Raw genomic sequence first — 15,955 nt, forward strand, 5'->3', positions numbered from 1 at the left:
GCACACTGGAATGTACTTTTAGTATAAAACATTGAATAACATACATAATGATATGTATTAAAAAGAAACATTTTGTCCTGATACAAAATGTGTTAAATGTATATAAATGTGTTAAATGTATGTGAAATATATGGGCATATAAAACTGTCAACAGAAATCATAAATAAATGTTAAATTAGAAAAAAAATCATAAATAAATGTTTGAATAAAATCATGAGTAAATACAGTAGTGAATATTGCACTTTTGATGTTAAGTAGAAATATATTTTGGCGACTTATAATAAAGATATAGTAGCAAGTTTTTATTTTCAAATTTAAACAATTTAGACAAATTTAATTGTTAGCCAGTAAGGCTTGTGCTGTTAGAATGTAAATATAATATAAATGTACACACAGAATGAGTGAATACAAAAATACATGGCACTCATAAAATACTTTTTGTAATGATTTTATTTGTTATGATTTTATCACAGATAAGCAGAATAAGATAAATAAGAGTTAAAAAATGTTTTATAAAGTGGATAAATAAAATAGATAAATAAAATATTAATCACAAATAGATGCTAAAAAGGTCAACATTAAAAAAGTAGATGAAAATAAATAAATATGCAACAAAGATACCTTAAAGGTAAGTTCTTAACATAAAATACTTCATAATAATTCATGTAAACAAATCTCAAATTTAGGTATATCAAAATTTGGTTGCTATGACACTTAATATAGTCTTTAATAATTTGAAAACAAAGTCATAATATGCTATCAATAAACCTATAAGGCTATATACTCATATCACAGTAAATTAAATCACCTAATCTTGATTCAAAACACTTGAATGAATCACTGATATAATCTAACAAGTTCATACACTGATCACAAACAAACAACTATAGTCTAAAACTACATGTATAACACACATCCTGTCAATCAAAAACAACTGATATTTTTGCTTGTACAAGTTGCATCTATCAAGTCACCTATGCTTAACATAAGCTAAAAATATTTTTCACTAGTTTGCCTGTCAACTTTTAAACATGTGTTATGGCTTAATACCTGAAAAAACAAAGTGATTACGTTTGACAACAATCACTTAACATTTCAGTTAGTAACAAATCATCCATACCGACAGACAAACGTGACAGTATGAGAAAACTTTCCTTACAGCATAATACAAAACATAGTTAATCATCAGCTGCCTTTTATTTCATTGGTTGAGATCATATCAAGTGACAATCACATGTTTACTCGTCATCTTTACCCTCCGTGACCACGCCCTCGGCATCTTTTGGCTCGGTCATGTCTATACGGATACCAACGTATGATGGAAATCTGGGTGTTCCTGAGTTTGAGTATTCCTGAAACTTGTATGTAATGATAGTCCCTTTCTTAGGTGGACTTCTTCTATCCTTGTTTGTTAACCTGTAATATAAGGTGTCAATCATTTTGATTATATGGAACAGCTAAATGATTTCCATGTAGGACAGCATAGAATTTGACATTATTTGATACATTTTGATATTAAACTTTAATCTGATATTTTTCGTGATTTTAAAAATAAGTGCAGTTTAAATTTTTTTCATGATAATATGATAGAAGAGCAACCTCAATATGGTATGTAATGATGCAGTTTCTTCATGTTCATTAGTTTGGATAAAAGTATTTCGGTTCAATGAATTACTGTGAATATTTTAAATCAAAATTTTAAAGTTTTAAAGACACTTACCCTGATCCAACTTTGAATTTCTTTCCATTGGCCATTTTTACCCATAATGCACCTGTGAGACCTGGATTACTTTTACTTGGTTCATATCCTATAACAACAGCCTGTTAAAATACACAATAAAGAACATGACATTTCAGTATGGTCAGGTAATACAGCAAGACACTGAATTAAATCAAAGTTTCAAACATTTCAAAATTTAGATTTATTATAGTTACACTCAAAAGAACTTTGACAGAAAATAACTTGTGGCTCACTTCTGTTGTTTTAACATAGTAGGATTGATTTAATACTAAAAAGTAAAAACCCTGTGTAACAAACATCTTTCTCATATTCTAGTAAATTTCTGTTAAATATTCAATTTACAGTCAAGTAATTCTTGCAGGCCATAGTCAGAACTTTAACCATATTATTAACTTTAGTTCAGTTAAAAAGTACATTCATTACCTCTGCATCATGGAATTTCTTTACTTTGAGGAGTGTTTTAGAGCGAGTTCTCTCGTATTTTGAGCCTGGTTGACGTATCATAAGCCCCTCTCCTCCCAGAGCAATGATTCTCTTTAGTTCCTTTTCTATATGATTATTACCCTGGCATTTTTCGTGCTTCACTACCTTAGCATAGTCACTTCTGTAAAATATATACAGTCAGTTTAGAAAAATGTGATAATGAAAACAGAAATTTTATAAAACTTTGATCACCAACTATTTTGGCCTACAAGAAACTACGAACATTTTTTTTCTTTTTAGTATTTTTCATCCACTTAAGATTATCAAATACTTTTAGAAAATTTATTGTACACTTGATATTGTACACATGTTGTTTTTTCGGAAATAAGTGGTAAAATTAAATGATTCTACCCAATTGTATGCCAAAATTTAAAAATTGATGCATAGTCTTTCAATTACCCATTAAAATGAGAGTTACTTTATCACTAATAATTCAACATCATGGGCAATACAAACTTCAGTAACAACTTTTAATATTCCTATTGTAATAAAACATATTACTGGAACCATACCGGAAGATATAAAAGCATTATATTTAAAGGAAGTACAAGTTTACTTACTTGACAGAACCAAAATAGTCTTCTATTGCTTTCATTCTTTTTTCAAAAGGTTCCTTCTCTAAATGTGGAGCATCAAACACCTGAATAAGCATAAAAATAAAACTGTAATTAAGAACAACCCTTTGATTTGTTCATTGTGTCGACTGTAGTGGCGACATATAGGGATCACTTCTCCGTCGTCTGTCTGTCCGTCTGTTTGTCTGTCCGTCCGTCACAAAACTTATCCGGACTACTCCTCATAAGCTACTGGTGCAATTTCATCCAAACTTTACAGGAATGATCAGTACCAAGTCTAGTTGTGCATATTGTCAGCATTTTCCGGTTCAATGATTTTTGTCAGAGTTATGGCCCTTTAATAATTTTTATTTTTAAAGTTTGTCCGGACTACTTCTCTTACACCACTTATGCAATTTCAATAAAACTTTACAGGATTGATCTGTAGCTCAAGTCCTTGCGCATATTGCACGGGTTTTCCCGTTGAATGATTTTTGGCAGAGTTAGGGCCCTTTGATAAAAAGGTGTTTTTTTCTGTGTGTTGCCAGATACACAAAAGCTTGTCCGGTCTACTCCTCATAAACTACTGGTGCAATTTTATCCAAACTTTACAGGAATGATCAGTACCAAGTCTAGTTGTGCATATTGTCAGCATTTTCCGGTTCAATGATTTCTGTCAGAGTTATGGCCCTTTAATAAATTTTATTTTTAAAAATTGTCCGGACTACTTCTATTATACCACTAATGCAATTTCAATGAAACTTTACAGGATTGATCTGTAGCTCAAGTTGTTGCACATATTGCACGGGTTTTCCGGTTGAATGATTTTTGGCAGAGTTAGGGCCCTTTGATAAAAAGGTGTTTTTTTCTGTATGTTGCCAGATACACAAAAGCTTGTGTCCGAACTACTCCTCATAAACTACTGGTGCAATTTTATCCAAACTTTACAGGAATGATCAGTACCAAGTCTAGTTGTGCACTGTCTGTCTGTCTGTCCGTCTGTCACAAAACTTGTCCCAACATGAAATTGGCCATTATGAGGCGACACATGTGATCACTGATCGCTCTTGTTTTAAACCTTCATGCTACTGGAATTGTGAAATGTCATTCGAACTAGAAATCTTTCAATCTCGGATGAAGGGATTTAAAATATCTAAATTTGACAGCAAATAGTATAAAGTCTGGTTAGACTGTATGGATCATGGCAATGTCACATGTTTTAAGGGTGAAAACATGATTAAATTTGATATAAGTTCTTTCTTCACTTTTTTCACAATTAAGGCTACAGATTTAAATGAAAAATATGTGCCTGAATTATACATCCAAGTATTATATAAAATAGTATCTCTTTTGTAGTAGGAGATTTACTTACATGATAAACAATTTTGTTCCAGTGTTGGTGTTCAGGTGTTTTAACAATACTGACTGTTGATTGGAACTTTTTTCTTCCACCAAATAGTTCCCCATCTAAATGCATGTCTTTTGGTAAATCCTAAAAAAAGATAACACAGTTAAATCGAAATTTGTATCTAACTGGTACTAAATTGAAATTTTAGATATTTCATTCTTAACTAATACTTTTATTTTGTGGCAAATTGTGATAAATAGTAAACTATTAAAATTTATTTAATGATACATTGTATTTTACACAAAACAGTAAGATTTAGTGCTTAAGGTTGTCACTTAAGAATGAACATGACAAGTAGGGTTAAAATTTGGTATATACCTTTGTGAACCATGATGGTGCATAAAAGGCGTTGCCGAGTCTGGAGTAAAAACATCTTCCATTCCAGTAAGCGCGTACACCGTCAAGTTTCTCACTCATCCACCAATTTAATGGATTTGTATCTCTGTGATTTAAAATAAAAAAATATTGTGATTTATGATTTATATAGGTTGCTTTTTCTGATGAAAATTTACTATTCTTCTGTTAGGTAGGCACTCAATGGTGTCACTATTTGTTTACTGATCAACTTAAAATGGTATAAAGTTAGAGTTACATATCTAAGTTAATTTTAATGACTTGAATGCAGTCGTCTTGTATAGGAACCCATAACAGAGCAAAAACTAAATATTTATTAATAAGTTTAAACTTTTTAATTAGTTCTGTAATTTGAATGAGTTAAGTGTTGTTTATAACTATTTTGGTTTGAGAAGTGTGGATTTTTATAAGTAAAGACTTACCCCTCCTTGTACTTGTGAGCCAACAGTACACTCACTTGAATATGTTGAGGTATTTTTGGCTTCTTTCCTTTTTCTGGTAAATCACATCTTGCTCTCTCAAACTCATCCCCAAGATAGTTCTTTAAATGAGAGCAAGTTTTCATGTTGCTTGGTTTTCCAATGTTTTCTATGCCAGTAAAACTTGAACACCTAAGAAATTATAAATATAATTTACGTTTTTGTTACTGACAATAGTGATTATTCCTTCATTTGGAAGTTGAAATAATGGAAATAATATACATTCTAACATTTGGAATTGACATACATCCAAAAGAAACCCTGCTTTTTATCAAGATTTCATGCCATGTTTTAAATTTTCTCTTTGTTGAAAATCTAATTATTCCTAATTAATGCATTAATAGTATTTAATATTACATCTACATGGCATAATTTCATTCATCATTAATTTATACAATGTACATGTTAAAATATTGATACAAAAAGTTACTTACGTGCATTCATAATTGCTTCCTGTACGTTTAAGGATGAATCCACCAACTGCCACAGAATCCACACTGTCCATTCGGTTCAAAGGTTTTGGACGCGCCCAAGTCCTTGTTCTACCTGCAACACCTTCTGATGCTGCAAAAAAGAAATATATACATAAATATAAATATTATCATTACACATTCAGCAAAATATACTGAAATACAGCAAAATTTGTAAATTTTAACAGTTAAAAGCCTCTGTTATTGAAGTGTTATGATTGCATTATAAAAGTAAGGTTTGAATATGTTTATGAAAATGCCAGGTCTATGTACTTACCATTTGCTTTTCCACCTTTAGCAGGTGCTTTTCCCTTAGCAGCTTGTTTTTCATCTGGATCTCCTGGATGAATATAAAGTTTTTTATGACCCTTGTCCTTCCTGTAACATTTATTCCAGTATTGGCATTTAACTCGTCTTACTGCCGGTTCTGAAGATTTTTCCTTCTTAACTGGAGCAGGAGTGTCGTCTGTATCCATGGCTTCCTCTTTCTTAGCTGTAATATCATATATACCGTATATAATTTTAATCTTAACCTTGCTAAATTTATTGTTTACAGGTTGTCCTGCTTTAAATTCAGAAATCATACATTGTTGGTTATTTACTAATTTTAATCGGTAATTCAGTACAAACTTTTAGTCAGACTGAACAGATGTGCAGACTGGTTTAGAACTATACCGATAGTAATATGTTGTAAATCATTTATAACAATGAAGAACAATAATAATACACTCTACCTTTTTTAGTTGGAGGTTCTGGTGATTTTTCGGCCTCATCATCATACACACTCATCTCATGAGTCTTTCTTTTTCTCAACGGAGCCTTAGGTTTAACTTCCTCATCTGCATCTGTTAGTGATAGTGTTTTCTCTTTTCTCATAGATGGTTTTACACTGTCATCTTAAATTTACAAAATGCATTAAATCAGTTTCATACCATACCATACCATTACCACCATACCATACCATACCATACCAATACCAATACCATACCATACCATACCATACCAATGATACCATACATGTATCATGGCATGATTTTGAATAAATTTGGATAGCAAATTATTTTCCTAGTTTTATCTTTAACAATAATATGATGCTTCCACTAAGAACACATTAAATAATTTGACACTACACACATTAAAGTTAAGCAAATAATGTCTCTCTATAAGTAAAAGAGTTTCAATGTTTGTAAGCATTATAAAATAGTACCATCTGTTTTCTTGTTTTGGGCCGCTTTCTTCTCATCACTTGGGTGTAGGAAAGCTTCTAAGTGCTTCTTTTCCTTGCGGAAACATTTCTCCCAATATTTACACTTCTGTTTCTCAGACATTCTGAAATGATTGAGATCATTCATTTATAGTTGTATGATTATCTAATGTTACCTTGAATTACATATTGACACATATTGATTTATTTATTTTGCTGGTATTACTTAGGTTCTGCTATTAATGCAATTGGCTCGAACATAATCTAGCAGGCTTTAAAAGTTAAGATCTTTTAATTAATGTTTGCATGTAAAGTGTGGCATTATTAAAGAGATGATTTAATCAGATTTGAACACAATAGCTCTTTGATTGGCATTTTTCATTCACATTTTAATGAATTACAACAAAAAAATCTGTTACAGAATCTGCAATGCAATCATTTTTTCAAATCATTATAACTTCTTTTTTATCTTAAATCATTGTTTATCATGAAATATAAAGTAATTTGGCCTGATATTTATATTAAATGAGCTGATGTTTGACCTTCATAGATACACATATTTGCACACTGTATGAAATGTATATGCCTTGATCAAATCTACCTGTATTTTTAATCTCAAACCTTGAGGTAATGTTAATACATTTTAGTGAAATTTCAGTTGCATTATAGGAAAATATAAAACTTACATTATGTTACTAGTTGTTTATATCAGTCTGTTTATATCTTATTTAATTATGGTCTGTTAACTTGTTTCCTCCACTTTTATATCTGTCTTCTGACTATAGGGCATAATCTACATATAAATAGAATCTTAATATTTATGTATACAAGAACAGACTTGTCAATATTGGAAAAAACGCCCACTTTTACACAGAATGGTATACTGCTACATTGATTTTAAGCTGACATATACATCGAAATAACATTAAACCAGTCTATGAAGTAATGCCTATTTTTAGGTAAACTTTCTATATTTAGTTTATTTGTCATTGGGTATTTTGAGCTTTTAGGTCACTAAAACCTCATACCACACAGTGCTCTCCCTTTCATTAACGTCCAATTGTGCAACCCTTGACTGATTTGTTAACAAGAACGCTGATAAAGATATTAAACGTATATAACCAAAAGTGATTAGCCTAATTTAATATAGTGCCAGTTTGAATATTCGGGCCTAGCCATGTACATCTCATAGGAACCTATTATAAACCATAATACTTCATTAAGTAAGATAGGAGCAGGCCAGTTCCATACAAATTGAGTTGTAACAAGTTCATTTTAGGATAAATTTAGGTAAGCATAAATTAAGGGTCAATCTAGGAAGACAAATAATTTAATAATAAAAATTATTGTTTGTCTTCCCAGGGTTAGTTGACCAAAACTTCATTAAATAGTTTGCACAAACCTTAATAGTTTGTTGTAAATTTGAACAAGTTGTCAAGTAGTAAAATATAAACCAATCTTATCTGATAAAAGTGAAAATGATAAAAATGATAACATTGAAAATTTGTTGCCATGCATAGCAGGCATTCAATTCAGCAATTTAAGTGAAACCTGAGAATTAAGGGACAAAACTAGCATGTGGTATAAAATATAGGACTAAGATATCTATATAAAAAGGAGAGCTATCCTACTCATTCATTCACACTTTTGATGAAGTTTTTTTTGTACCAAACAAAATTTTTTCTATACCCATTAAAACAGCTCCTTAGTCAAGAGAGACAAGAATATCAAAAAAATTGTGACCCTTTTTAGCTCACCTGTCACAAAGTGACAGGGTGAGCTTTTGTGATCGCTTTTTGTCCGGCGTCCGTCCATCGTCCGTCCGTCGATCGTCCGTAAACTTTTACTATAAATGACATCTCCTCATAAACCACTTAGCCAATTTCATCCAAATTTCACAGGAATGTTCCTTTGGTGGTCACCTTTGAAAATTGTTTAAAGAGTTTAATTCCATGCAGAACTCTGGTTGCCATGGCAACCAAAAGAAAAAACTTTAAATATTTTCTTCTAAAAAACCCAAAGAGCTAGAGCTTAGATTTTTGGCATGAAACAACTTCTAGTGAGTGTCTACCAAGTTTGTTCAAATAAAAGCCCTTGGGTCAAAATTGGCCCCGCACTAGGGGGTCATTGATTTTCCCTATATGCATCTTAAAAATCTTCTTTTAAGGAACCCAAAGAGCTAGAGCTAAGATATTTAGCATGAAACATGTTCTAATGGATGTCTACCAAGTTTGTTCAAATAAGAGCCCTGGGGTCAAAATTGGCCCCTCCCTGGGGGTCATTGATTTTCCTTATATGTGTATAGCAAAAACTTAAAAAATCTTCTTTGGAAAAAAACAAATAGCTAGAGTTTAGATACTAAGCATGAAACATCTTCTAGTGAGTGTCTACAAAGTTTGTTCAAATAAAAGCCCTGGGGTCAAAATTGGCCCCGCCCCGGGGGACATTGATTTTCCTTATATGTGTATAGCAAAAACTTAAAAATCTTCTTTGAAAAAACCCGAATAGCTAGAGTTTAGATATTAAGCATGAAACATTTTCTAGTAAGTGTCTACAAAGATTGTTCAAATAAAAGCCCTGGGGTCAAAACTGGCCCTGCCCCAGGTGTGTCATTGTTTTTAACTATATGTGTAAAGAAAAAACTTAAAAAAATCTTCTTTTAAAAAAACCCAACAAGCTATACTTAGATGTTTAGCATGAAACATCTTCTAATGGGTGTCTACCAAGTTTGTTCAAATAAAAGCCCCGGGGTTTAAACTGGCCCCGATCCGGGGGCCTATATACAGGTGAGCGACCTTGTTCAACTAAAAATTTCAGTTTTCTAGATCTAGTCATGCCATTTCAGATATTGCTTTGAAACCTAAGTATACTGGTTCAGATTTTGTCAAAAATTTTGACAAAATTATTCTCCTTTGTTGATTAAGAATTTTACCTCAACCTAATTAAAGTATTACACTTAGTATACCTTTTAAAGTATTACTTTGAAACTTTAAACAAATTGTAAGTTAATTGCTGTTCTTATTAAATTTTCAAGTACAATAATATTATCTAAGCTGAGCTTGTTATATGATTAAGGCTATAAATTGAAATTTTAACAAACATTGGATATGATCATAACAAAAAATATACTTGAAAAGTATATTCAAATTGATGAAAATATTTTTTAAGTACAAAATGAAATAAAATTTATCAATTAGAAATAGTTACAATTAATCCTTGTTTAATATACATGTACATATATCATTATGAAATTGTTTGGGTGTCTCTGGTTTTAGCTATGATGAAAATAGTCATCATGCTTGTTGTTTTTCTTTTGAAGAATATAAGCATATTGTAGACAGATACCATGACGTTAAGTACAATGACCCATTATATATGGATATATATTACCCATACAAATCTCGTCATGATTTACTACATTGTTTAATAGTCACACTATTATTTGTTGGTAAAAATGATTTCCTGTTAATTTGTTCCTCTAATAAAAAAGTATATTTCATAAATGATATTTGCAATTGTCTTTTGCTTTAATATAGATTGTTGGTTTCTACAAATGTCAACCTTATTGAGATGGTATATAATTATGTCATCCTTAACCAGGATTGTAGCACAATGGTCAAGGGCATACATAGGGAACAAAGGCAAAATGAGTGCACTTTGTGCCTATCTTCCCTGTGATTTGAAAAATTCTCAAATTACTGATGAGATACCTTGTCTAAACAAGAACCAGAATCATAAGTTAAAGGTGACGGTTATTTCTAATGGGTCATAAATCAAAATGAGTGCACTTAATTATGCTTATTAAGGCTGTAACTTTGTCATAGATGTATCATATATGTATTCTCAAATAACTTGTCATCTATATCAATGAGATAGTATGCCATGCTCAAGATCCACAATCACAGTGCAGTGCAGAGGTCAAGGTTATACTTAGAAGTGAAAGGCAAAAATAAGTACACCTTTACTTGTATGGGCAGAAAGTTTGCCATTGATCTGGGCAGAAATGTGAACGTCATAATAAGACCATATGTCATGTATTAGAACCATTTGTGTACTCAAAGGCCAAGGTCACAAAGACCATAGCTCTGTCATTAAATGGAGGATTTGAACTTAGTTGAATAAGGTGGTGTATATGATGGGCAAGGTGAGACAGCTTATCATGCCAGTACTTGGCACAAAATTTTAATATTTCAGGTAAATGAGATGATGAGAGCTCAGAATAACTGGAAGTGAATTCAAAATGTTCTCCAACTGAAATCTTAGAGGCTCAGTATGTTACTTAAAATAGCTAGTTTTGAGATAAAAAGGAAATAGAAACTGTTTACATTATCAAGACATTCTGATGAAATAAAGAAATTACAGTTAGACATCATATAGGTGGATTATCACCTTTTAAGACAGTATTGTGACAAACTTTATTGATACATTTTTGTAGTTGGTTATGGTAAACTGAATACAAGCTTGAATAAAGCATGAATAAAAGATAAAAATATAAAAATAATAACAAGAAACAAAAATAAACAAACAACTGTTAAGATAATAATACATGCATACAATTAATTCATAGACATCATATAGGTGGATAATCTTCTTCTTTTTTCTTTCAAAGAAAGTACATATTGTCAGGTAACAGGTATACTTATACCTTAAAACTTAGTTTTAGAAATGTCATGATATGCTTGAAAAGTTTAAATACTATTTTGACACATGTTAATTATACGTCCTGGTCATTATAATGAATGAGGCATTCAATTTGTGCAGTGAGAGAACGTGCTCTGTGAACATGAACTAAATTTCACAAAAAAAACGGTCAAAGTTTGTAGTAGCTTTAATTGAAAAAAAGAGATAGTTAATATCAGACAAGACAAAGTTGTATTTTAAGATTTAGGTGATTATATCCTTGAATATTTTGGAAAACACCTATTCTTTACTGTGGTCTAATTTTGTTTTGTAAGTACAGAAATTTAACAACAATAAAATACATGTAGTAACATTGGGCCAAATATCTTTGACAAGGATAGTTCCTATTTGTGAATTTCTTGGACAAGGTCAGTTCCTATTTGTGTAAGCCTTTTTGTAGTGCCCGACAATATTCTGCAGAATAATTTAAAATGTGAGTACATGTAATACTTGTTATAACATGAATACTTGTACAAAGTACATTCTTGATACATTCAGGCAACACTTTAAATTAAATGTTACAGTGTTGTTATTTTTGATACATATAGTCAGGCAACAATCTTAATGTTTCAGTTTAGCTACATTCTTTATACAGTCATTTTACAGTTTAACCACATTCTTTATACAGTAAGGCTACAAACTTAATGTTACAGTTTAGCTACATTCTTTATACAGTCATGTTAAATTACAGTTTAACTACATTCTATATTCAGTCATGTTACAGTTTAGCTACATTCTTTACACAGACAAGCTACAAGCTAAATGTAACAGTTTAGCTACATTCTTTATACAGACAAGCTACAAGCTAAATGTTACAGTTTAGCTACATTCTTAATACAGACAAGCTACAAGCTAAATGTTACAGTTTAGCTACATTCTTTATACAGACAAGCTACAAGCTAAATGTTACAGTTTAGCTACATTCTTTATACAGTCATGTTACATCTTAGCTTCATTCTTTATACAGACAAGCTACAAGCTAAATGTTACAGTTTAGCTACATTCTTTATACAGTCAGGCTACAAGCTAAATTTTACAGTTTAGCTACATTCTTTATACAGATAAGCTACAAGCTAAATGTTACAGTTTAGCTACATTCTTTAAACAGTCATGTTACATTTTAGCTACATTCTTTATACAGTCAAGCTACAGGCTAGATGTTACATTTTAGCTACATTATTTATACAACCATGCAACATGTTTTTACACTCAGACTACAATCTTAATGTTACAGTTATGCTTAATGTTACAGTCAAGCCATAATGAGGCAGCCAGGCTACAATTATGTTACACATTACAAACAATATTGTTACATCCAGACAGTTACCATCTTGTGCAGTTATGCTACAGGCATGTGACTGTTTAGCTGAACATACCGGTTAAATATCCCAGTTGTTATTCTAGAAGTGACATTAACAATATGATATTTTTTACAACAATGGTTATCTTAGAATCTTAGACATGAAAATATGCAGCCTACACACATTAACCAATTTTCATGCAGTAATTTATAACTGAATGAGATAATTCGCTGCAACAGTAGTAAATAGGCAATATCCATCTAACCAATATTCTGCTGCCATGTTTTTTGTACTATTACCAACACTACAGGTAACAGGTGCAAAAAGGGAACATAGTATTTATATTAAAAGTATCAGTTACTCCGCTGGAAGAAAAAAAGTGCTGTTTACTGTGCATTTGCTGTTGTTTTTTTAAAGAGAACTTTAACAGTGTATTCAAAGTTATAAATAAAACAGATTATTATCAACTTCTCAATCAAGGTCTTCACTAGAGGGTTCTTGAATGTCTGCCAGGTAAACATTCTACAATACAGACAGTTAACCACATAGATTATTAATCTGTAAGGCAGGCAAAGTAATATAATGTTTGTACCTTGTTAATTTATGTCGGTGATCATAATAGAAAGGTACAAATTAAAGGTACATTAATGTTTACAAAAAAATACATATTCACACAGTGAAAGAAGTCATAAAACAGCTTACAGTGGAACAATTGCATACTTAAATGTTAATATATGATGTTAAATTAAGTTCATATTTTTAAGACAAATTGAAAATCATTTTGTATTCAATCAGCATATGAGGATATATAAAAATCGGCTAAACACGTGCAGGTAATTTTAATATGTGATCATCTTAAATGGTAGGATAAGATAAACAAGTCACTGGTATACATGTATAGTGCAGTTGTATTTGATTAGGAATTACATCAGAATAATTTTTTGTGTTATATACTGTACAGATGAATGAGACGTTAACAATAGCTGATCCACATGCATTTTACGTGGGAATTAATTCTGAAATATATCGTTATGGTAAGTGAATAGTTTTCATCTCTTGAAGAATACATTTTTGTCTTTGGTTGCATTAAGATTTCAGCTATATGATCGACATACCTATAAGACGCACCTCAAAATGTTAAGGGGAACATTGTGGCCTAGTGGTTAAGGTGTCTGGCCCTCAACCCATGGATCATAAGTTCGAGCCCTAATCGGATCACAACCATGTTTCTTCATGTGACACTAGTACTGGTTCAGGTTCCAGGAAGTGGACACGAAAAGTGATTAATATATTTAAGTTGCAAGAACTTGTTTCATAATCAAGCTTAAATAAATATGTTCAAACCAAACCTCATTGTCGAAGACATGATTGTTCTGTTATTAACTTATTATTTTACTTCTATTTATATTTGGTAATGTTAGTAACAATTATATAAAACCATATGTTGCAAAACACTTCATTGCTGTTTCCTTATATATAATTGCAAATGTTGCCAGTTTACACAAAAAACAGATATTTGTAATTTTTTGATAATGACAAGCACATGGTCACCCTTTTTGTGATCTATAGTTCTGATTTATTTGATGATCGGCTGTTATTCTGATCAAAGTGCAGTTCAAGTCTAATAAATTTGTGTTATTAAATCTTATCAATGAAACAAAGAGAAGTACATGTTTACAGGTAAATGATAAACTAAAAGTATAATATATTGACAATGGAAAAATGAATTATTGGTCAATCCAAAATGTGGAATCTGCATGGAGATGGTCAATATAGAGGTGCTATCAAACATGCTCTTGCATTTGTAGGATTTTTCCCTTTTAACTGTGGAAGATTTAAGCTCTAAAACTGTTAAATTGGGAACCTTGAAGTTGACTAACTCTGCTAATGTTTCAGATTTAGCAAGGTTTTATTAGTGGTTAATGAAATATATTTAACCTAAGATATGATAAAAAAAAATAGAAACAAATATGTTTGTCCTTGTTGTTGACAATTTAGTGCCATTCCAGGACAGCCCCATATTATTTGCCCTATTGAGACAATGATGATGATTAGATCTACACAGATGACGCTTGAACAATTTAAATCATAAGCATTAGGCATCATATTATAAGTGTGATAATATGATATTCAAATTGGAAACAAGGATATGTAGGCTGATATTGGTCTGCACTGGACTTACACGAGTAGAATTAAAATGTTGCCGTCAGCAGGTCATGAGTAAACATGTTCAATCATACCAGTACAACTTAACTTGAAATGAAATACATATACCTAGTACTATATATAGTGCTGACACAGAGATAGGGAAAATGTGTGTCAGAGAGGACCAGAACACCTCCAGTATAACACAGATTTTAAACTTTAATATGATTACTTTTTTCCATGCTGTATGTAACAGCTAGAAGATCAGCCCTATATAAAAAAACTTCATGTACAAAGTTTAAAGTTCATATATCCCAGATGTTTCCTTTTGGACATTGACCACATTTTTTTTTACCTTTTCAGAATACATGTCACTATACATAGGTTTGTATGCACTGATTTTGGTCTGCCCCATCAAATTAGAAAATTTATTTTTATTCAGCATATGTAAGTAAATTTGCTCAAATTACCAGTAAAATCACTGAAACCCTGGAGTCTATATCTCTATCATTAAAACCCCGGGGTCTATATCTCTATTATTAAAACCCTGGGGTCTATATCTCTGATATTAAAACCCTGCAATGGGGTCTATATCTCTTTCATTTAAACCCAGGGTCTATATCTCTATCATTAAACCCTTGGGTCTATATCTATGTCATAAGAACCCTGGGGTCTATATCTCTGTTATTAAAAACCCCAGGGTCTATATCTCTATCATTAAAACCCTGGGGTCTATATCTTTAAAACCATGGGGTCAATATCTCCATCATTAAAACCCTTGTGTCTATATATATGTCATTAAAACCCTTGGGTCTATATCTATGTCATTAAATCCCTGGGGTCTATTTCTCTATCATTAAAACCATGGGGTCTATATATTTTACATTAAGAACCTGGGGTCTATATCATTAAAATCCTGGGGTCTATATCTTTAAAACCATGGGGTCTATATCTCCATCATTAAAACCCTTGGGTCTATATCTATGTCATTAAAACCCTGGGCTCTACATCTCTATCATTAAAACACCAGGGTCTATATCTCTATCATTAAAACCCTTGGGTCTATATCACTATAATTTAAACCCTGAGGTCTCTGTAATTAAAACCTTGGGGTCTTTATCTCTTTCATTAAAACC

The 15,955-nt window shown here is 31.4% G+C and overlaps 2 protein-coding genes across 4 annotated transcripts in view; one reads left to right on the forward strand and one right to left on the reverse strand.

The window, feature by feature from the left end:
- Positions 1-417: 417 nt before the first annotated feature.
- Positions 418-7,560, reverse strand: LOC132759987 (uncharacterized). Its single transcript, XM_060751867.1, has 12 exons — positions 7,380-7,560; positions 6,697-6,818; positions 6,224-6,385; positions 5,767-5,982; positions 5,454-5,583; positions 4,963-5,151; positions 4,505-4,628; positions 4,151-4,270; positions 2,785-2,864; positions 2,165-2,345; positions 1,721-1,821; positions 418-1,416 (listed from the first exon to the last, which is right to left on the reverse strand). The coding sequence occupies exons 2-12, from the start codon at positions 6,815-6,817 to the stop codon at positions 1,239-1,241; spliced, it is 1,602 nt and encodes a 533-aa protein (XP_060607850.1). The 5' UTR covers position 6,818; positions 7,380-7,560; the 3' UTR covers positions 418-1,238.
- A 5,667-nt stretch (positions 7,561-13,227) lies between these two features.
- LOC132759991 (nuclear factor of activated T-cells 5-like) overlaps positions 13,228-15,955 on the forward strand; it is a 62,511-nt gene continuing 59,783 nt past the window's right edge. Inside the window, exons 1-2 of one of the 3 annotated variants that reach the window (XM_060751872.1) lie at positions 13,228-13,507; positions 13,636-13,708. In XM_060751872.1, the coding sequence (XP_060607855.1) occupies positions 13,636-13,708 (73 nt within the window). In that variant the 5' untranslated portion in view covers positions 13,228-13,507. Of the gene's footprint in view, positions 13,508-13,635; positions 13,709-15,172; positions 15,204-15,955 lie in introns of those variants that run through there. The other 2 variants (XM_060751871.1, XM_060751873.1) reach the window with 2 other exon arrangements.

Source organism: Ruditapes philippinarum, unplaced genomic scaffold (assembly GCF_026571515.1).
Source record: "Ruditapes philippinarum isolate M1 unplaced genomic scaffold, ASM2657151v2 ctg339_1_1_1_1, whole genome shotgun sequence".
Lineage (NCBI taxonomy): Eukaryota > Metazoa > Mollusca > Bivalvia > Venerida > Veneridae > Ruditapes > Ruditapes philippinarum.